The 21,859-nt window shown below is 36.3% G+C and overlaps 1 protein-coding gene across 4 annotated transcripts in view; it reads right to left on the reverse strand.

Moving 5' to 3' along the window:
- LOC123866999 overlaps window positions 1–18,663 on the reverse strand; it is a 30,064-nt gene extending 11,401 nt beyond the window's left edge. Inside the window, exons 1-19 of one of the 4 annotated variants that reach the window (XM_045908818.1) lie at window positions 18,510–18,663; window positions 17,818–17,960; window positions 16,383–16,622; window positions 15,919–16,017; window positions 13,886–13,969; window positions 11,080–11,295; window positions 10,531–10,710; window positions 9,760–9,960; window positions 8,709–8,792; window positions 7,181–7,929; window positions 6,510–6,610; window positions 5,320–5,468; window positions 4,489–4,611; window positions 3,967–4,069; window positions 3,303–3,420; window positions 3,067–3,171; window positions 2,476–2,542; window positions 2,268–2,393; window positions 1,844–1,934 (exon numbers count right to left, since the gene is read on the reverse strand). In XM_045908818.1, the coding sequence (XP_045764774.1) occupies window positions 1,844–1,934; window positions 2,268–2,393; window positions 2,476–2,542; window positions 3,067–3,171; window positions 3,303–3,420; window positions 3,967–4,069; window positions 4,489–4,611; window positions 5,320–5,468; window positions 6,510–6,610; window positions 7,181–7,929; window positions 8,709–8,792; window positions 9,760–9,960; window positions 10,531–10,710; window positions 11,080–11,295; window positions 13,886–13,969; window positions 15,919–16,017; window positions 16,383–16,622; window positions 17,818–17,946 (2,965 nt within the window). In that variant the 5' untranslated portion in view covers window positions 17,947–17,960; window positions 18,510–18,663. Of the gene's footprint in view, window positions 1–1,843; window positions 1,935–2,267; window positions 2,394–2,475; window positions 2,543–3,066; window positions 3,172–3,302; window positions 3,421–3,966; window positions 4,070–4,488; window positions 4,612–5,319; window positions 5,469–6,509; window positions 6,611–7,180; window positions 7,930–8,708; window positions 8,793–9,759; window positions 9,961–10,530; window positions 10,711–11,079; window positions 11,296–13,885; window positions 14,000–15,918; window positions 16,018–16,382; window positions 16,623–17,817; window positions 17,961–18,089; window positions 18,425–18,509 lie in introns of those variants that run through there. The other 3 variants (XM_045908815.1, XM_045908817.1, XM_045908819.1) reach the window with 3 other exon arrangements.
- Window positions 18,664–21,859: the final 3,196 nt, after the last annotated feature.

The raw sequence follows: 21,859 nt of genomic DNA on the forward strand, positions 1-21,859 counted from the left end.
AGTATAATACGTACGAAGAAAGATAAAATACCTCTGCATCTGTAATCCAGCGACATTTTGAGTTCTTCAAATTATTTTCTACGAAATCACAAATTCCACCATGCATCCATGACAGCAATTACCATAGACTAATCATTAATGGCTAAACGCGAAAGCGTCAAACAATCTTTTCTGTAACTAGCTTTACGCCTCTGGGTTCTAGTCGTCACGGGTAACATTGTAGAAGTATTGAGAGTCGATGGCTCAATTAAAATATGCAAGTCGGACTCGCGCACAAAGGGTTCCGTACTATCGTACAAGAAATTACACAATTATTTTTTAATTTTTATGGCTGACATTGCGCGCTAGCTCTAAAGGGCATATAGACAGTAGGTAGATATTTTTCGTCTTTCGCGGTGACCTATGCGATCCTATGTACTCAGAGACATTATGAAAATTTTATGGAACGTTTGCTGCAAATTTCCTCCTGATTCTGAAATATTTTATTAGGGTTCCGTAACCAAAGGGTAAAAACGGAGCCCTATTAATGTCACTCTGCTGTCTGTTTGTCAGTCTGTCCGTCCGTCGGTCTGTCTGTCCGAAAGCATGTCACAGATCTCTTAACTCATATACTAAATGCGTTAGAAACCTGAAATTTTGGTATTTGGTGTAGAACGTTGAACCAAAACCAGATGTTACACTAAAAATTCAATTAAATTATTTTTGAGGGGGAATTCCATACATTAAGAGGAGTCGAAAAAAATATTTTTTTCTTATCCTAGCATGCAGGGTATCATTGTTTAAAGCTCATTGAGTAGAGTACGAATATATATTTTTTAATCTTACAAATAAGGAAATGGGGGTAGTTTTAGACCATTTTTGTGATGGGGGCTATCTCAATAATTAAACTAGTTAGGAATATGAAATTTCGGTATATTATGTATCATAGTATACTGTATTTAAACAACAAATACTGAAAAAAAAAACGATTTAAAAATAGTTTGTAAGCTGTGACAAAACAATCGAACACTTTTTGGGGTTTTCTTTCAGTTTACTGCAATGGTCTAGCTCGGAAAAGAAATAATATTTCATACACCCAAAATATGATGTTAATAATTATGTACGGAACCCGAAAAGAGCGAGGCCCGACTCGCACTTGACCAGTTTAAGTAGTAAGTAGTAGTAAATGTCATTTCTGTACATTTGAGATTAGGTCCATAATTGTCTTGACAATTTGTTTTCAACTAAATATATAAAACAGATATTTTATTACAATATGTAGTAGGTATTTTCAATTACTAGCTCCCACTTGAAAAGCTTTCATTGTTCTTAGAAATCTGCGTAGGAAAAGTCAATTTTAACCACTAGCGTGGAAGTCATTTAAAATTCGGACATCAAGAACTAGTCTGGATGGCGAACCTATCTAACTTTTTCTTTGTAATGGAGCTGCCAAATGCTTGTGGCAAACAGCAACCAGCAAGCGTGAGGATGGATGTTTGCGTATGCTTGCACAATGCTTTGGAGCGTTCCCGATTGGCAGGCAAGCCATATCTGTGGTGTTTGCAGATGCTAGCTGTACAATCTGCTGTATTCTCTGTTCAGAATGCCAAGTTTTTTGGCATCTGTTTTGGCCTTTGACTCGATGTTTAGATTAAGTGTATATCTAATCTGAAGATGTAGTCTCATCCAAACTGAGCTCAATATGGTCACTAATCGGGACTGATATACTTTGGAAAGTACGAACCCACATGCAAAGGCACCTTTTAGCCATGAATAAACACATTTGTGTTTTTACTTTTTACTTTCTTAATTTTCATATGAGCTTTTGAAGTTTTACATAATTAATTACAAACTAAGTACATACCGTCCATGTGATCCATTCCGATGCCGCTATCTGGAGTGCCGCCCTCAATTTCACTCAGGGAAGGTTCTTTCGTATTAATTGATTGTTCATGCTACAAAGACAGTAAATTTTAGCTATAATAAATTTAAAATCAAAATTAAAATAATGTATTCTAATTGGTTAGATTTGTTAGATTTGAAAGATATAGTGTTAATAATTAATTACGTTGCATTAAATGTTGCAATTCCTGTTTTTAATAGGTCTTCTATATGAAAGAATATGTAAACTAAGAATTAAGAAAAGCCTGATAAATAATAAGAATGAAAATGAATCAAAAATTTCAACCAACGTAGGGCCAATTATAGCTGATGATGTATGAATGTACAGAAATTGCGAAAAGTTATAACTTAAATAAAATGTAGTTCTTTTGAACATGTTTGCCTACCTGGTTACTGATCATAGAACTATTGGAGTCTTCCTCGTCTGAGCTCAATGTCAATATAACTGGTTCAGGGTCAGGTTGCTTTCCTCTAGGCTTTCTAACTCTGGCTGGTTTTTTTTCTTGCACAACCTTAGCAGAAAAGTTTAATATTTTTAAGCCAATTAGTCAAAATTTATCACAAGATTTTAAATATGGAGTTTTGAATACTTACATTTTTAGCAGTTAGAGTTTTCACTGTCGATTTCAATAAATTTAATTTTATACTTTCACCACAAGTGCTAAAAAGAAAAAAACAGTTTGAAAGGTTGGAATTACATATATAGGTAGCAAAAACTTGTTACAGGGGAAACAAATAGGCCGGGCAATATTTTTTGCGGAGTCTTGTATTTGCAGATAAGGCGCCCAGTCGATCCCTTAAACCTATTCCTTTTTGTCACATTGAATGGTATCCACTATTCACCATCTTTTAAACTACAGGCTTACTTTTTGATCACATGCACCAAATTTTTAATTTAAGAGTCAATAAGCATAGTCGATTTATGAAAAAACCTCGTTTCATTTTCAAGTTCTTTTGTGTTCTTTTCAAATGCCCATCAGTTAAACCGATTTATATAGGTACAGAGATAGCTTGCATCCCGGAAAATCAGAGTTCCCACGGTACTTTTAAAAACCTAAATTCACGCGAACAACGTCGCGGACATCATCTAGTAATTTAGAAATTATTGCATGTGGTCGAAAAGTAAGCTTGTCTATAGAAAATAAATTTTAGAGTACATTATTTTTACCATCTTGCACTACTTACATCTGCTTTTCTAATAATGGCTTTTCCGGTTCTTTTTTCTTTTGTTCTACTTTCTTACTAGCTATTGGTACACTTTTAGGTTCCTCTGTGAAAACTCGTTTACACCTACAAAAATAAAAATTGCCTTGCATATCTGCCATGACCTTTAAACACTATCTCTCTAGGAAGTACCAAAAACCAATTTTTTTTAAGTTGTGGCTCGTCCTAGTGATCATAACAATATTATTATAACATACCTTTGACAGCGGCTGAAGTCGCAGCCCGTATAGCCACAAGACTTACAGAGTGCCAACATTCCGTCCACATACCGTGGAGGCGGCGATCTTTGTTCTGGAGATTCAGGACTATTATTTACTGTAAAAAAGTATCCCTATTACTGTTGTGTTCACCTTTTTCATTTTCAAATCCATACTAATATTATAAAAATAAATAAATAAATGCAAAAGTGTGTGTCTGTCGCTGACTTTTCACTGCCCATTCGTTACACCTATTCTAATTTCTAATCCATACGAATACTATAAATGCGAAAGTATGGCTATTAGCATTTGCTAGCTTTTCATGGCCCATCAGTTCAACCAATTTTGATCTATACTAATATTAAAATACGAAAGTGTCTCTGTCTGCTAGTTTTTCACGGCCCATCATGGTACATCCCAAGGATGGACATAAGCCTACAGAATTCTTATAGGCACATCCATTTAACCGATTTTTATAAAAGGTATCGAGATAGTTTGATGCCTAGAGATAACATAATATAAGCTGCTTTTTATTCTACCAAAAACAAAGAGTTCCCATGGGATATTTAATAAACTAAATCCACAGGCATAGCTAGTAATTTTTAAATAAAAATACTTCATAATATAAAGGATCGTGATAAAAGTGAACATAAAACATAGTCACCATTATCAGGACATGGCCCCTTTTCTGGAGTAGACATTTCACTACTCTGAGGTTGTGATAATATATTAGGGGAGCTTCTACTACTTATATCCCCAAGTAACATCTGTAACAATACCATATTATAGTAGAATCATATATCTTTATCAATGAAATACTTCAACAAGAAGCATGACTGTGATACAAACTATTTCTTGGCTCTCACTAATATTTTACACACAATTTAGCATCAATTCAACATTAGCTGAGTCATAGCGGTATCCCTTTCATAATGCTTCCTGTGGAAACCAATATGTTCGGATGACACGAGAGAGTATTTGACTGAGATCTTACCTGATGGTAGTTGACAATGTAATTTAAAATGGAAACCTGTAAACCTGGTAGTAGGTATGGCGGTTTATAGGGTTCCATACCTCAAAAGGAAAAAAGTTATAGGATCACTTCATTGACTGTCTGTCTATCGTGTCTGTAAAGAATTTCGCTAACATTTTTACATTACAATAATTATTACAAAATATTACTTACTGGGTGGTTTTCTAGCATCTCTTCTATTCTTGTAGTTGAACCTACTGATACAAAGTAATCTATTTCACTATTATTGTTTTGCATACATTGTATGTGAGTATCTGCCGTAAAAGGAACATGACACTAAAACAAAAAAGAAGTGTTGTTATACTATATTATTTAAAAAACATGATATTAAAATTATTTGAGATATTATGTGCCTGCTGTTTACTTGTACTAAAGGTGGAATTTCCAGTCAAGCGTCTGTCCTCTGTCAGATAACGCCGAGACAGAGCATCAGAATAATGTTGTATGCAAATACAGTGGACCCCGGTAATCTGACAAACGTCTCAGTATCGAACTATCGAATTTGTCGGATTATAGAGTACTGCCTAAAACCTTATATCGTAATCAGACAAATTACAGATCCAATAATAAGTTTCTATATGTCATACATACTCTGAAGTACAAATCATACTATATAATGTATGTCAAATTTAGTAAACACAATAATAATAGACATGTAGGATTGCAGGGGGTGCCGGATTACCGGAAGTCCACTATATAGGGAACGTGATGGTCGACCACTGCCGCAGGGACAGTATCGCTATGCTCGAATGATGTTCCCTATATTATTGGCATAGTATAACCTTAAATGTGCCGCTTTGTCAACTTAACTCGAAAGTGTACTCTCAAGACAACATATACATGGACTTGCACAAAGATTTTAGGAAATTACGAGTTCAAAAAAATGTAAATCTCTGATACTTCACAGGGTAAAACTATCCGAACATTAATATGTGAGTTAACCTTTGTAATTTCTTAAGTTTCATCGTACAAAGGAAAACTAACCTGTTCAAGAACTTCCTGAAGTGTGCAACTTTCTTTAGGCAATGTGAAAGTAATAAGTCTCTGTTCTCCATTTTGTAAGAAAATCAACATTTTTGCCGATTGCGGTTCCGATGTTTGCTCAGACGGTCCACCCACTGATTCACTGCTTTCTGTTAACAAATCACTTATCTTTATTAATACAAACTGTTATGATAGTACAGTGCACAGTACAAGGACGGCAAATAGGTAGTCAAAAAAAAGTTTAAGGCGACATCGTTTAGAACAACTCTTAGTTATATTGTATACTAGCTGATGCCCGCAGCTTCGCCCGCGTGGATTGGTCAGATCCCCTGCAGCATCAGGATTGAGGAGTTGGACTCCAAATTTTTTATGAAACAATGTCGCAAAGTTCCTCTATCGATTAAAAAAGAAATGACGCAAATCGGTTCAGAAATCTCGGAGATTTCGGTGTACATAGGTAGAAAAACACAACTCTCTTTTTGAAAGTCGGTTAAAAAAGTAGCCTATGTTACTCCCTGGTCAATTATCTACTTGTCTGTGAAATTCCGTCAAAATCCGTTCAGCCGTTCCCAAGATTAGCCTTTTCAAACAGACAGACAGACAGACAGACAAAAATTTTAAAAACGTGTGATTCAGTTATAGTATCGTTCAAATAACCATATGACCTTAATATGCGGTAGTTATTTCGAAATTACAGACAGACACTCCAATTTTATTTATTAGTATATAGATACCAAAACCCATAGGCTGAATGCTATATGACCATCTTATAAAGAACACTGCTTTTACGACTTTGCTTTCAACAACATACACCATTATGCGACCACATATTGTAACTTATATACTGTCCAATAGTATGTCGTACATGTTCTTTAATATATTATTTTATGTGAAATAAATAAGTTTCATATGATATATTCTTAAATATAACTTTTATTCCTAGTAATATCTATGGACTTACACAGGCGAATTTCTACCTTAAAAGCATTTCTGGTTGTTAAAACTATCGGTTTTTATGACCAAATATGAGTAGTCCCTTCGATGTCGATAAAACAGATTTTGACTGTAATTGCAAACAAGTTGAGTTAGAATACTCATTTACGAGCGTAAAATGAACATAACATGTGTTGATCGTTGCGGTCAGTCCGTCGCATAAAATGGCATTATGAACGTATTAAACGGGAACATACCTGCTGGATGATTGGATTGTTGCTGTGTTTGCATCGGAGGCACTCTTTGCACAGGCCTCTGTTGTTCTTTACTTCTCACCAGAGTTTGTCGACCGCTTTCCCTGCAAAAACGTGCAATATTAGTATAGATATCGGATACGTCGACAAGTTCGTATGTCAGTCCCATGGTCTGCGGGAAGCAAGGGGCGTAACGGCCATAAAGACTTGTAGTTGCAAGTCTATTTTATCGTTATGTTACACACGATATTAATTGTTATTCATGAACGAAGTCCCGAATTACCGGAAATGGACCCCGACACGCCATATTTACAAGCAGGACTTTAAATGCCGGTACAATGTTCGTAACGTTACTCTATTAGACAGAGTTACCGTAAATATTAAAATACCTGTTTTCGTTTTTATACGTTTAACGTAATTTACTGTACCATGCTATCAAGTAACGTTACGCCCATTGTACCGGTATTCTAAGCCCTGCCACACACACCACAGCGCTATCTACTGCGCCATGAAAGTCAGATGCGTCGCTAGGTACGCACCCTTTCATTATTATTTCATAAGGTAGCCATAATTAAGTTATTGGCGTAAATCAGCAGTGTTTCTATGATATCACAAAGCATAATAAAAATACTGCAGACTCCTCATATTTAAAAAGGCGAAAAAACATGGTTTACCTCAGTTGCTGCAGTTGTTGTTGTTGCTGCTGCTGCGACATACGTGAGTGGTGAATGCGCTTGTATTCAGCAACTGAAATCCTTTGCCCGCTAGACAGTGTTATGATCTGTCGTTCTTCCTCATTGTCAGGTTCCATTAATAATTGACCTATCATTGGTTGTGACTGCTGCGGCTGTTGTTGCTGCGGCTGTTGCTGTAGGTGTTGTTGTTGCGGCTGCGGTTGCTGCTGCTGAGGATTTTGTTGTTGCGGCTGCTGGTTATGTTGCTGTTGCACGTGAACATGTTCAAAAGTAATTTGTTGCTGTTGAAAAGCTTGAGGACTGAAGTTTATTTGGTGTTGCTGTGGTGCATTATGTGGGCCCGAAGCTAGTCCTCCAGGATTTTGTCTCAGCGCAGGTGGGGGTGTTTGAAACGATTGAGACGGCGTTGTTTCGTTAGCAGTAGGGTTTTTCTGAACAATTGCAGCCTTTATACTTTCTTCGAGATCGTCCATATCGTTAGCATTGTTTGGTTGAACAACAACCTTCTTGACTTGTTGCTGAATTTGCTGGGGATGTGGCGAAGCACGCTGTGGCGTTGCGTTTAGAGCGGGTTGAGGCAGAGGCCCGTTGTTTTGGTTTGCTTGCTGTACGGTGTGATGTGGAGCCGCCGGGCTCAATGTTTGCGTCACGATAGTTCCTTGTGGGGTAATTATACGTGTGGATTGCTGTGTGTGCGGTTGATTTTGTTGATTCAGTAAAATTTGTTGCTGAAAAAGAAAATGGAAACCAATTAACCCAATGTTTCGTTCAATAATATCTAAGTAATTCAATGCAAGAAACATGTTTTATTAGACAGACAGATTTTTGACTGATACCTGAATATGAATTTTTGAAAAATGACGGACTATATACTTTCATCCCCTGCTTACACCCCTTAAGGGTTGAACTTCTAAAAATGCTTTCTTAATGAGTGCCTATGTCTATGTACTGCCATAATTTCAAGTTTCTAACCACATTGGTTTAGGCTGTTATAATATATTAGTCAGTCAGTCAGACAAGTACTTATGTTCACATCCATACTTAATTAATATCATACATACATGCGAACGTGTCTGGCTGTCTGTTTGCTAGCTTTTCACGGTCCATCCATTTAACCGATTTTGACAATAATTGGTAGAGAGATGGTTTGCATCCTGGCGATGGACATAGACTATGTTGGTTTGTCCTTCAATCACGTCAACGGAGCAACAGATCGATTTGATTTTTACATGTTCATAAGTAGCTAAAGACCTGAGTAATAATATAGGCTATTTCTTGATTTAAAAAAAAAACAAATCTACACGTACGAAGTCGCGTCTATCAGTATAAACTATTAACTATAAAAAATGGTAGATTGTTCCTTGGCAAAAAAAATCTAGGTTGGACAGCATTGAGGCTTAACTATTTTTCAAAACTATATGCGCTCTCCTGTAATGTTAAGAAAACTGGGATAAGATGTTTCCCTGTAAATGTTAATGTATAAGTTCATCAATATCATGAATATTACCTGTTGTGTGGCAAGCTTGAGCTGGTTGAGCTGCTGCACCTGCTGCGGATGGTTGAGCACGTGCTGCGCGAGCTGGTGCTGCTGCTGTGGATATTACTAGCTATTTCAACACTAATGTTTTAAATTTAATAAAGTGTTTAACTTATACGTGAACAATTTTTAATACAAATCCGGCAGAGATCGAACCTGCTGCTCGATTGCGGTAGAATGACAGCTACAATATATTTTTTAATACAGTTGCTCAAAAAGTGGCGTATTGCAGGGACGTATAGCGTTCGGGATGTGGGCTATTACATACTCGTGCTTTTTCTTTACCTTTCCCGCACTCGTGCTTTTTCTTTCCCAACTGTCAAAATATTAAAAAGAAAAACCAACCATGAAGTTTTTACTAAAAAAATTCATAGAAGTTTTTATGATTCATGCAAATACGTATTTCTAATAAGAAGCTACTAATTTTTTCCAATATCAGATTTAATGATTTGATTGAATGAGTTTGGTTAGGTTTCATTTCATTTCATCTCATTAAATTTCATTTTCATTTCATATCAATAAAAAACTTCTACTGAAGACTTGGCTGTATCGGCATAGTTAGTTCCCTTTGCCTACCAGAATGGGTGAAGAAAAAAAAAACTCTGCTTATATTCTACGGTTGGCGCCATTTTTCAGAAATTTTCTTTGCGAGTTTAGTTGTTGGTTGCCTAAAATGAGTAATTTCGACCCTAGTTTTTTATATCTATTAACAATAAAGTTGTTTTAAAATTAAATTAAATTAAGTTAGTTGAGTTTATTGTGTTTTTATTATTTTATTAAATTGCTTCATTTTTTCGCAACTGTATTAAAAATAGTCGTTCAGTACACGTGCGGAACCGTCATTGCAACTCGTTCCGACTGTCAACCCTCGCCTTCAGCTACGCCTCGGCTCGGGTAGACATTTGTCGGAACTCTTTGCAATGACAGCCTTTCCGCACTTGTAATGAAATATACTATTTTGTGGAATGATGGGGCTAGCACGGTCGCATGTAAAAGCGGCGTTAAATAACCAGATGTGTACCTGCGCGAGTTGAGGAGTGCGCGGGCGCGGCGGGCGGTGCTGCGCGTGCGCGGCGTGCGGGTTGAGCACGCGAGGCGAGCCGGGCCGCGGCGTCCGCGCGCCCCGGCCCGCGCCGCGCCCGCCCGCCACCACACTCGTCACCGTGCCCGCCACGCCCATCCCGCGCCCGCAGTTCGCGCCCGCCACCCCGGCTGCGGTAGCCTGCCGGACATTTCATGAATTGAGATTTGCTCCCGTTGCACACAACTTTTGATTACTCCCCTCGAGGGAAGGAAATTATGATTCTCACACAGCCTCTCAATATGTTCATAGCAATATAATTTTTGTAAGACAAAATAGTCTTGGTTATAAGAACATTGATGAGCTACATGATAGGCAAAACTAGAAACCGTAATACGCTTACAAGTTTTGCGTTCCGCCTCGAGAGTCCGAAAGTCGTTCGTGTAATCTTCTTTAACAAAATTCTGTAACCAATTTTAGACTAGGCAAGTCTAAAATTGGTTACACGAAAAAAGCATATTAAACAATCAGAGATTATGTAAATGATAAAAGAGTGTTGATTTGATTTCAGCTCGCATTTTGACTGCTATGTTTTTGTAAATGGCATAACATTACTGTACAAAGAGCAGCCACCGAGGTTCTTGCTGGTTCTTCTCAGTAGAAAATTCTGAATCAGTGGCAGATTCTTTTGACGATTCACAAGCACGTCTAACAGTTTATTTGAATAAAAAACTTTCTACTTCTATTACAGTATGGTATGAGGAATATAACCTGTTGAAGTTGTGGCGTTAGTAGGCGTTGCTGCACTAGTGGTGGAGTAGGCATGGGAGACCTCGCGGCGGGCCTGCGCGGGCGCACAGGTCGCGCGGCCGTGCGAACCAAAGTCAATCCTCCGCTGTTGTTTAAGCCCGGGTTAAGCAACCTCGGCGGAGTTTGTCGGGTAGGAGTTCCCTAAAACAAAAAAGACATATCGAACAAGTTTTTGAAATTGTCATAAAATTTCTATTTTATACCTCAAAAGGCAAAAAGGAACCCTTATAGGATCAGAATTTATTCTGTCTGTTGTGTCTTTCAATCTATAGGGTACTTCTCATTGACCTAGAATCATGAAATTTGGCAGGTAGCTAGGTTTTACTTACTTAACTACAGCTGTTGTAAATGGATTTGCTGCTGCAGCTGTTGTAACTAGATTTGCTGCTACAGCTGTTGCAAGTGAATTAGCTGTTGCTAAAAAATTTGCAGCAGCTGCTGTACACTGTGACAATGCGCGAGACAACTGTTATTGTGGTGGCTATAAAATTGATTTGAATAAAATCTTACAGCTTGATTGACGTAAGCCGCGTGCATTACTATTTGTTGAATCTGTTGAGGCTGTATCTGCTGAGACTGCATGTGTTGTTGTTGCAACTGGTGCTGCAGTTGTTGCTGCTGTTGCTGCTGCTGCAGCTGCTGCAAGTGGATCTGCTGCTGATGCTGCTGTAGGTGCTGCATGAGCTGAGGCGACGCACGGGACAGTTGTTGTTGTGGTTGTGGTGGCTACGAATAAAACATTAAATCATATAATCTAGTGTTCTTCAAAACTCCTAATGTATTAATGTATGTATTAATTCAATTAAAAGTATTTTTCAGGGGGTCTCCCATACATGAAAAAGGAGCCCAAAAATATTTTTTTCTTACCCATCATGTGGGGTATCATTTAGAGCTCATTAAATAGAGTACGAATATGTTTTTTTATTTATTTTTATCTTAAAAATAAAGAAATGGGGGGCCGTGAAAGGTCAGATTTAGACCATTTTTGTGACGGGGGGGGGGGGGGGCCCCAAAACCTAGGTAGATGCTTTCGACGATTCAAAAGAACTTGTAAAAGTCTAATTGGATAAAAATCTTTTTTTTTTTTTTTTGATATTTCTAGGCTATCTGCAATCAGTCATTTGCCGACTATAATCAGATCGTATGAGTGCGTTGCGGGTTTGGAGAATGTCACTCCATCAAGAGACTCTTCTCATAGGGCTATCCCTGGCTTTATTGTCCACAAGACAGTTCTTCTATTGTGGCTCGTTTTAGCCTATTTACTCTGCTGCATGTGGTAAGTGATACTGCCAGATTATTCGCATGGACTTCTAGCTTGGCTTTGTGTTTTTTAGCATTATTATTAATTTCTTCTTTGACTGTGGGCATAGCAAGATACTCATGTGTTTCACTTGTTTTAGTAAACCATGGAGCATTCAGTATTGTAAAAGCATTCAGTATTGTTAGAAGCATTCAGTATTGTAAAATACTGAATGCTTCTAACAATACTGAAAATAAAAATGAAAAATCTTTTGAATTTTGAATTTTTATTTTGAACTAAATTTATAAAATAGTTTGACAAATTACAAAACAAACGAATATGATTTGGGTTTTTCTTTTACGGTTTATTGCGATGTTCTAGCTCGGAAAAGAAATATTTCATACACCTAAAACATGTTGTTCATAATTATGTACGGAATATTCAAAGAGCGAGACCCGACTCGCACTTGACTTGTTTTATATTTGAAAACGCTTAAGAGATAAGAACTCTTTTGAGGTATCTCTTTACTCACTGGCAACACGCACGACACCGCAGCGGCGGACATGGACAACATCTTTGTTCTGCGTGTGGCCAGGAGTGCTATCACACGCTGACGCACGCAGATCGAATCCACATGCGGTCGCGGACTTTAATCCGCATGACAAGAAAAAGCCCCCTTATTAAGTTTCATGATCAATAATATCACAAAATTACCTATAATATTAATCCACAATGCAAAGATATTAATTGTATATTGTAATATTTTTTTTGTACATTTTCATTGCTAAACTGATCTTGATAAAATTTTGCACAGAAACTTAAATAGAATATTATATCCTTTTTTGACGTGTTTTAAATTGATCCTAAGGTAATAACTACAAAAAAAAACACATTTTTTCTATTGATAAGTGCAATAAAAATGGTTTTAAATTTTGTATTTCCCTGGAGTTACACTGATTGTAAACAACAGCATTATATTTTCTTAGTGAAATACATTCATTGCAACTACAATCCATGTGACGTCAAAGACGGAATTCATAATGACGGACGGCTACAGTTGCGTGCGTCTCAAATACTATTGTAGAACTGATAAAAATAATCTTTAAAATGAACTATAAAATTCATTATATACTTTTTAAAACAGAAATTAACATTTTTCGATTGCTTATTCCTAATAATATCTTGTTTATACATTTTTAGATTTTTTCTCCCTTGGTGTAAAATACCCTATTCTGGAGAAGGGCTTAGGCTAACAAATGGGAAGAAATCATCGATGTATAGAAATACATGCACACATACTCAACGCGGACGAAGTTGCGAACCACACTAGTTTTGGCTGCCTTTACACCAATGTGAACACTATTTCAATAGGATTGCTTGATTTTGATATGTTAGCTCTGGTGGAAAAGTGCTCAATGATGTCTCATTAGCTCAACTATTTGAGGACACATAAAATCGAATGATAGCTTTGTAGGGGTTCATATACTTTTTCACAATATTATTCCCTGCATAATTAATACATAATTAATTTCAGACGTAAATTGAAAGTCATGCTATGTTTTATTATAAATCTATTTATAAAAACCTGTCTATGATATTATTTGTCAAAAAATACCATACAATTTTTAACAAATTACAGATAAGTTCAGATAAGATGAGATCCCGAGATGAGTTGTATGTGGAGTAAGTGTAAGTTGGACTTGAAAATCTAAGAATTCTCTTACCATTATGTTATGATTAATGGAAAGGGGTCACAGCTCTCAGTAATAAGGAATACAGTGCAGAGAGAAGTAATTACTTATCAAAAGATAAATTTTGGCTATTAATTTTATGCATAAAGCCTCGATAGCTCAACTGTTGAGGAGCGGACTGAATTCCGAAAGGTCGGCGGTTCAAACCCCACCCGTTGCACTATTATCGTACCCACTCCTGGCACAAGCTTTACGCCTAACTGGAGGAGAAAGGGGGGTATTAGTCATGATGAGCATGGCTAATATTCTTTTTAAAAAAATGTGTATATATATATTATGCATGCTTATTTTAGGTATGTAAAGGCAGATTAAAATAATTACTAACAGTTGGTGGAGGTCCATGTTGAGCGGGCGGCGGTAGGGGTGGCGGCTGCGGCGGCGGCTGCTGCGCGGGATGTATCACAGTGGGCTGCGACAACACATGTGCAGGACTCACCAGCTATAATTTATGATTCAATCTACAGTTCTTTCCAGCGCGGCCACTCGGTACTACAAACCTTCGTTCAAAGCCGATACGAATAGCCAATCAGATATAAAAAAATTATATATCGGATACCTCCAATTTTTATTGAGATACTGGCTCGTCCCAGTTTCCCCTGGGTGGGATTTTTGAAAATCCTTTCTTAGTGGGAGTCTTTATTATAGGCGAAACCTACAGGCGAAATCTCAAATTCCTACAGCCAGCTGTTTAAGCTGTACATTTATATATTAGTTAATTTAAATATTACCTATTTAGTATTTACATATATGTAGGAACTAGTTGGTCCATCCCAAAAATGTGACGTTACTCTGTTTAGCCTTTTTTCGGGCGAATTTAGTGAAGGTTGAAATAAGTGACCTTGCAGTATTTTAGTCAAAGCGCTGATAGAAAAATAGCAAAAGTACAAAGGTGGGTTTTTATTCACTCAATTATTATTATCAGTTGTCTATATTTCTCGAATAATACTGGTCTATAGCATTAACAAGTTGGTCTTTAAAACATGGTCCATATTAACAATTACTAATAATAATTATAACCAATTCGTTGTTTAGTGTCTTTTTCCCAGGAAAATATTTGGTTATCTATGCTTCTTTCATTTCATTTTCATTCAAAACGATTTCATTAAAACTGAATCTAACCAAGTTTACTGAGTTACCAAGAATTTAAAAAATCACTTCAGTTGGACATTCGAGTCGAGCTTCTATGACGCCGCGATACATTAATGTACTACACAAATGTAGAGTACGTTACTGAAACGTGGCACTGATGCCAGACTGACGGCGGCGCGGCACGGCGTCGCTGACGCCACAGACGCTCCGCTCGAAAGTCCACCTTTCTAGATCACAGCCTAAAATATATAACTTAAAGAAGGAAAATAAAGCGAAGAAATCTGCATGCCAATGTTTGAAAAGATAATGGAGAACTCTCACAAACATGTGTGAAGTCTGCTAACCCACACTTGGCCAGCATAGTGGAGCCTAAGCCCTTCTTATTCTAAGAGGAGACCCATACTCAGTAGATAGCCAGTGATGGGATAAAGAGGATGATGATGAGTATAATACAATATAATATTAGCATAAGGACTGGAAGTATAGCCTTAAAATTAATATAAATAATCATTAAGTTTTCACTTTTATCTATACCATACAATTGCCAATTAATTATTTTAACTAACTACCTATAACAAGCAGAGTGAAAAAGCAAATCTCAATTTACAAAGATTAAACCCCCAATGGCCAGAATAATGTGACTATGATGGATGTTGCATAACATGTTACCAGAAATGTATACAATTCAGTGATTTTATAGTATACATAGTCATTGCATGAAATAGGGGCTTGTTTTGGCAAAGTATAAAATATACTACCTATTATTTCAAACATTTTCTAGTCATTGTATACTATACCTAGGCGCTTTATACAATTCCAAAATGCTTCTAGGAAATAACATGTAATATTATATAGGAATTTAACGTATATTAATACTAATATTATTTGTGACTGAGGTAGGGTATCTTAAGCATTGAAGACTGAATACTATGCCATAAGAGAACAAAACATCTAAATTACAATATTAAGCTAAACAAAAAGAAGCACCTTGATTATGTTTTATGATATGATGAAGTTTTTTCATTAAATGTTGTTTGGCTAATGATGTGTTCAACCTGCAAATTAGTTTGAATGCAAAATGAATATTTGAAAATTTGTTAACTGAAGTAAAAAAATAAACATTATCACATGACTTAAAAAAGAAAAATAGTTAACATGGTCAATCAGTGCAAGTAAAACATTTAAGAAAGCTAGAAGATGTTAGGGATGCCTCACATGCATATGTTTGATATTTACAGTAAGACATTTTTATCTAATTAGCAGACATACATGTTGGGGGCGTTGTGTAGATGACTGTTGCATCATAGATGCATCAATGATCTGCTGAGCTTGTTGCAACACAACCTGAGCCTCAGACGTGTAGTAAACCTACAAATAAAGTACTCCATAAAAATAATGCATTATTATACTTGCTAATACATGATCTACTCTATTACAATGATATTGTTGAATTCTGTAATGTGGATGAGCTACAGTCTTTAGTAGCAATAAATAATTTTCAACAATTTGTGAAAAATAATGTTATTACGCATTAGATTCATAATAATTATAAGCCCATGAGACTATTATGTAAAGATTATAAGTCAAAAAATTATTAAATTATTTGGTAGGTCGGTACAAGAACTAGTTTTATTTCATATCATGATGTTAAAAACCTGTTTAATATCTAAAAACCTCTTTTGCTCAAGCTAAAAGCCTTTATTGCCACACTCAAATTCACACTAGCTACATACCTGTTGTCTATGAAGAGCTTGTTGTTGTTGCTGCTGCTGCTGCTGCTGCTGCTGCTGCTGCTGCTGCTGCTGCTGCTGTTGTTGTTGAAAGTCAGTACGAAGGGGTGGTGGTGGTTGTGGTGGCTCATGACGTATAATATACTGTTGTTGATACTGCAGTGCATCCCCAACAACCAATTGTGGTTGGACATTGTCATTTACTATTATGTCATTTGGCTGTTCTGCTTGTTGAACAACCACCTTTAACAAAAATATTACACAGGTGCTTATTTGCACAATCTCTTACATACTCTTACATATTGTGTCAATTTAGTTTAAAATTGTGTACAATTCAATCTGTACCAATAATAATAAATCAGAAATAGGTAGCAATAAGTCATTGAACCATCAAAGCGGGAATGAAGCCCAAATTGAACCTTTACAATGTAACAAAATCCATGGCATATTTTTAAGTTTTGCCAATAACCATTAGATGCATCATTAAATTTAGAATTTAAGTGTTTTGAATATGTTTACAGAGTAAAGTTGAATCTCGTAATACAGCACTTCAATAGGCCGACATGCCCAATAATCCAGCACCTACAAGGACCTATCTAAGGACTACAAGTTGCACAAAAATAAACCTAAAGTAAGGATCATTTTAAAACTATGTAATTAGTTGATTCTGAGATATGTGACAATTATAAAACAAAAATGTGTAGAATATGAATACAAATACATTGTATTCCCTTTATGAAATGCTTTATTTTATTTATTATGAAAGTTTCTATGCAATCCAGTAATACAAACATTCCAAATCTGGCACCATCTGGTCTTAAATAGTGCCGGATTAGTGAGATTCTACTGTAACTATACAATAACTCAATATTATAATAGCAAATTATGGTTCATTTTTAATAGATATTTTGATGATAAGATTATTTTTTTCCTTTGGTGGAAGGTTTTGACATGACAATTGATGAGTAACCTCACTTTTATTTGATCTTATAATGATCTTCACCACATACATTTTAAATGATGAGGTTGTTATACACATTTTGTCTATTTGTACCACCACAAGAAAAATAACAGTAAAAGTACAGAAACAGAATTTTGATTGGTTTAGAATGGTTAATAGCCGTCACAGCTCTACGGCCACATACAGACTGACATAACATTTTAAGAAGTTCTGGCTAGAATGATTGCACAGGATATATTGTTTTTGGGGAGATTTTAACTAAATAAAATGTTTAATAGGATTTATAAATAATATTAAACACTCTTGTTTACAACTTACTTAGCTATTATTTGTCAAAAAGTATATTCCTTCAGATTTTGTATTAGTACATTCACTTCATACCAACTAATCATCAATGAGAAACGTCAAAAGGGACTTCTTGAATTATTATAGGTATTAGTGTTTGTTATCCTAAAAAGCATTTTTTTACAAACAAACCTGCTGCTGTGCATACTGCTGATCATCTTGATTGACTATTATGCCATCAGAACATATTAAATTATATCTCTGTAGATCCTCAAGAGTCAATGAATGTCCTTGCCCAACTATTTGATAGTATTGAGCCATTGCAAGGAATTAACCTAATAATAAAACAAAAAAATGTTATTTGATAATTAATAAGTTCCTTATTTTAATTACAAAAAATTATATCATGATGTCCTACTAAAGTAACCCATTCAATAAGGTACTTGCAAATGTAAAGAACATACCTATTATTAATGAAATTTCCGAAAGGAAATGATGTATATTACACAAACGTTTTATCACTAAGTTCTTTTTGAGAGAGTTGTTAGAAACCAAATTTAAAGTTTTGATGATCAACTGCTCCTTTGACAGCTATTTCATACACCCTGAACTGAACATTACGTACGACAACAGCAACAATGACTCCGTGGTTCAAGGGATCAGTCCGACTATGGCGACCACATTATCCATCACATCACAACACAATATTTTTCACAATTCACCAAACTTTATTTAGCTAAGTGACTTGATTACATACGAAAATGAAGTATGAAAACGTTTGGACGAATGAACTGAAATGGCTTCGATTCTTTTGGTCAAACCTACATCGTTACAATGGCAAGGTTTTTTACGCGATGGAACAAAATTATTGATTTAATCCTTACCAATATTTACTAAAGACATTTTAAATGCCTTTATGTATTGAAGGAAAGTAAATTTTTACCATCAAAATGCAAAATTTTTAACTCAAACGCCAAATCTAGAAGCAATTTACATTATGGCGTGTGTGTCACTTTTTTTATAAATGTTTTTTTTTTATGTAGGTATATATCAGTGTTGCACTGGTGTTGCGGTGCTGCCATAAATTAGCACAGCACACACCTGTACAATCGTCACGGGTAACATTGTAAGCGAGTCCAACATTATGACTAATAGTACATTGCTGCGCGAGACCGAGAAGTAGTCTAAGCAATGACTTTCTAAGCAAGGACATCGCACTGGCGCGCATAACAAGGGACCAAGTAAGTGTGCTTATACTCGGTGTAAGCACACTTTCTTCATTAGTCGCATGTTGACTGCAAAGCTGTCAAGACACCTAAATGCGCGATCAAAAAGTGCCGAAATAATACGTTAACGACGCAGAAAAGAGATGCTGTACTTACCACCGGTAAGTTAATTTTATTTACGTAAGATAACATGCGAAAAAGTGTAAAATACTTAGTAAAACCATTGAAAACACTAGAAATGTCTAAAATTATTTACAATGTTCCCATTCCTTTCTCTCACGCACATCGGAAAGAGACAGATGGAAGGGCGCGTCACGAATGTCGGAAAAACAAAACTGTGGAGTAGCTTTTTTTTGTTCAATGTAAAATCTATTGGCCATTATTGTATCACATTTATTTTATTACTAGCTGTGCCCGCGACTTCGTTCGCGTGGAATAGCTCTCAGCGCGCTTTATATAGCCACGGACGCTCAGGCGCGAGGCGTGTATCTGTACGTTAAAAATGTTCGCCGTGATTCTTTAAATTGACATAACTTTTTTATTTATGAACCGATTGACATGAAATAAACATTAAATGTTAAGTGAAACTTACTACAATATATTAGTGACAACCGTATTTAAATCGAATAAGCCGTTTCTGATATTAGCGTGCACAAACACACAGACAAACAAACAAACAGACAAAAAAAAATTAATTACAATTTCGGGTTCGGCATCGATATAATAACAACCCCTGCTACTTTTTTTTTATATATTTCCATTGTACAGACAACACTTTTCTACAATTTTATTATATGTATAGATAGATCTTTTGACGACCTCCGGTGCGCAGTGGTAGCGCGGTGGATTTGTATGACAAGGGTCCCGGGTTCGATTCCCGGCTGGGCCGATTGAGATTTTCTTAATTGGTTTAGGTCGGCTGGTGGGAGGCCTTTAGCCATCTTGATTCAAGGCCCATCTTGAATCCGCCATTTTGGTTTTATTTTTCAGCTCCCTGTCAATTGGATGAAGTTCTGAGTGACATTTGTTCGAGCACCCCCCACCTATCTTCAATGCCCTGGCCGTGCTCCTCACCGAAATCCTCAATCATCAGCTCTATCCATATTTTTCCTCCGAATCATTTTTTGTCCTCTACACGAAACCATCGGTAAAAAAAAATATACAAAATTTTACAGAAGAGGTGATCAAATGAGTCAGTCAGTCAGTCAGTCAGTCAGTCAGTGAATCAGCACGAGCAGAATAGTATAAAATAGTTATATAGTATAGATATAGTATAATAGTTTCATATTTACAAAAACGAAAAATCTCTCAAAGAAATAACAAAAATTAATAGTGCTACACTACTCCATTCCATTTTTTGTTCAGTTTGCTTCTAAAATCACCTTATTCAGCTTCGAGTGCAATAATCGATTTACATTGCGGCTTAATCACTGAGGTTAGTTTACAGGACTTGAATGTTAGCGGGAATGTATAAATGGAGCAGTTGAAGCTACATAAGGTGAATTTAGAAACGTGTGCCATGTTTGGGCTCTTGTGTTGTATGCCACGATGTGTCCATGCTTAGAAAGTCATTGAGTCTAAGCGTTTTCTGGTCGAATATGAGATATTACTGTTTTTAAGGTTCCGTCTCTCCTAAGGAAAAAGAGAACCCTTATAAGATCATTTTGTTGTCTGTCTGTCTGCTGTCTGTCCGCCTGTCCGTCAGTCATGTCTGCCAAGAAAACCTTTATAGTACATAGTACAAGTAAAGGAAAACATCCAAAAACCGTGAATTTTTGGTTACCTACATCACAAACAAGTGTAAATTAAAAATTTCTAACACCCCCGACTAGTGAAGGTTACAAAAACTAGAAAAGAACCGATAACTTTCAAACGGCTGAACCGAATTTCTTGGACTAAAGTTAAGAACACTCTCGATCAAGCCACCTTTCAAACAAAAAAAACTACATTAAAATCGGTTAATGGGCTATCATATGAAAAGGCTTTACCTGTACATTATAAAACAATTTTTTTTTTATGTGCGTTAATATTTTTTGATTTATCGTGCTAAGTGTCGAAAAAAATACTCGAGTACGTATGTATTGTACGAAACCCTCGGTGGTTTCAATAGAGGCAAACTCAGAAGATTCTAAAATTGATGTAGGCAAAGGCAAACATAGGACGCGAGGCAGAATCTATACTAATAAATAAAATTGGAGTGTCTGTCTGTAATTTCGAAATAACTACTCATATTAAGCTCATATGGTTATTTGAATGATACCATAACTGAATCACACGTTTTTAAAATTTTTGTCTGTCTGTCTGTCTGTCTGTCTGTCTGTCTGTCTGTTTGAAAAGGCTAATCTTTGGAACGGCTGAACCGATTTTGACGGGACTTTCACAGGCAAGTAGAGGATTGACCAGGGCGTATAATAGGCTACTTTTTTAACCGACTTTCAAAAAGGGAGTTGTGTTTTTCTACCTATGTAACCGAAATCTCCGAGATTTCTGAACCGATTTGCGTCATTTCTTTTTTAATCGATAGAGGAACTTTGCGACATTGTTTCATAAAAAATTTGGAGTCCAACTCCTCAATCCTGATGCTGCAGGGGATCTGACCAATCCACGCGGGCGAAGCTGCGGGCATCAGCTAGTTAGATTATAAATGTCTTTTTTTTTTGTCTGGCTTTACACTGATTATCCAATGTCAAGTTTGTAGTTATTTACAAGTTAGGGAAACTATATGTATGAGGGACTTCGTCTGTGCCGGCGTCTGCTAAGATACACGCGGCGCCCCTTTAGAGCGCTTCCCAGTCAGTTTCACCACCAATAAACACCAGCAGAATACAAAAACCGGTCACTTCTAACAAAAAAAAAACACTCCAAAAAGGCACAACACGCGCGCCAGCAAACGCCACCACAGACGAAGTCCATATGATTTTAAATGTCATACGTATATCCAAAGAGTATATGTATGCGTGTATCTATGGCTAAATCACACTGTCATACCAAGGTCACACTATGATCGA

This window comes from Maniola jurtina, chromosome 7 (genome assembly GCF_905333055.1).
Source record: "Maniola jurtina chromosome 7, ilManJurt1.1, whole genome shotgun sequence".
NCBI lineage: Eukaryota > Metazoa > Arthropoda > Insecta > Lepidoptera > Nymphalidae > Maniola > Maniola jurtina.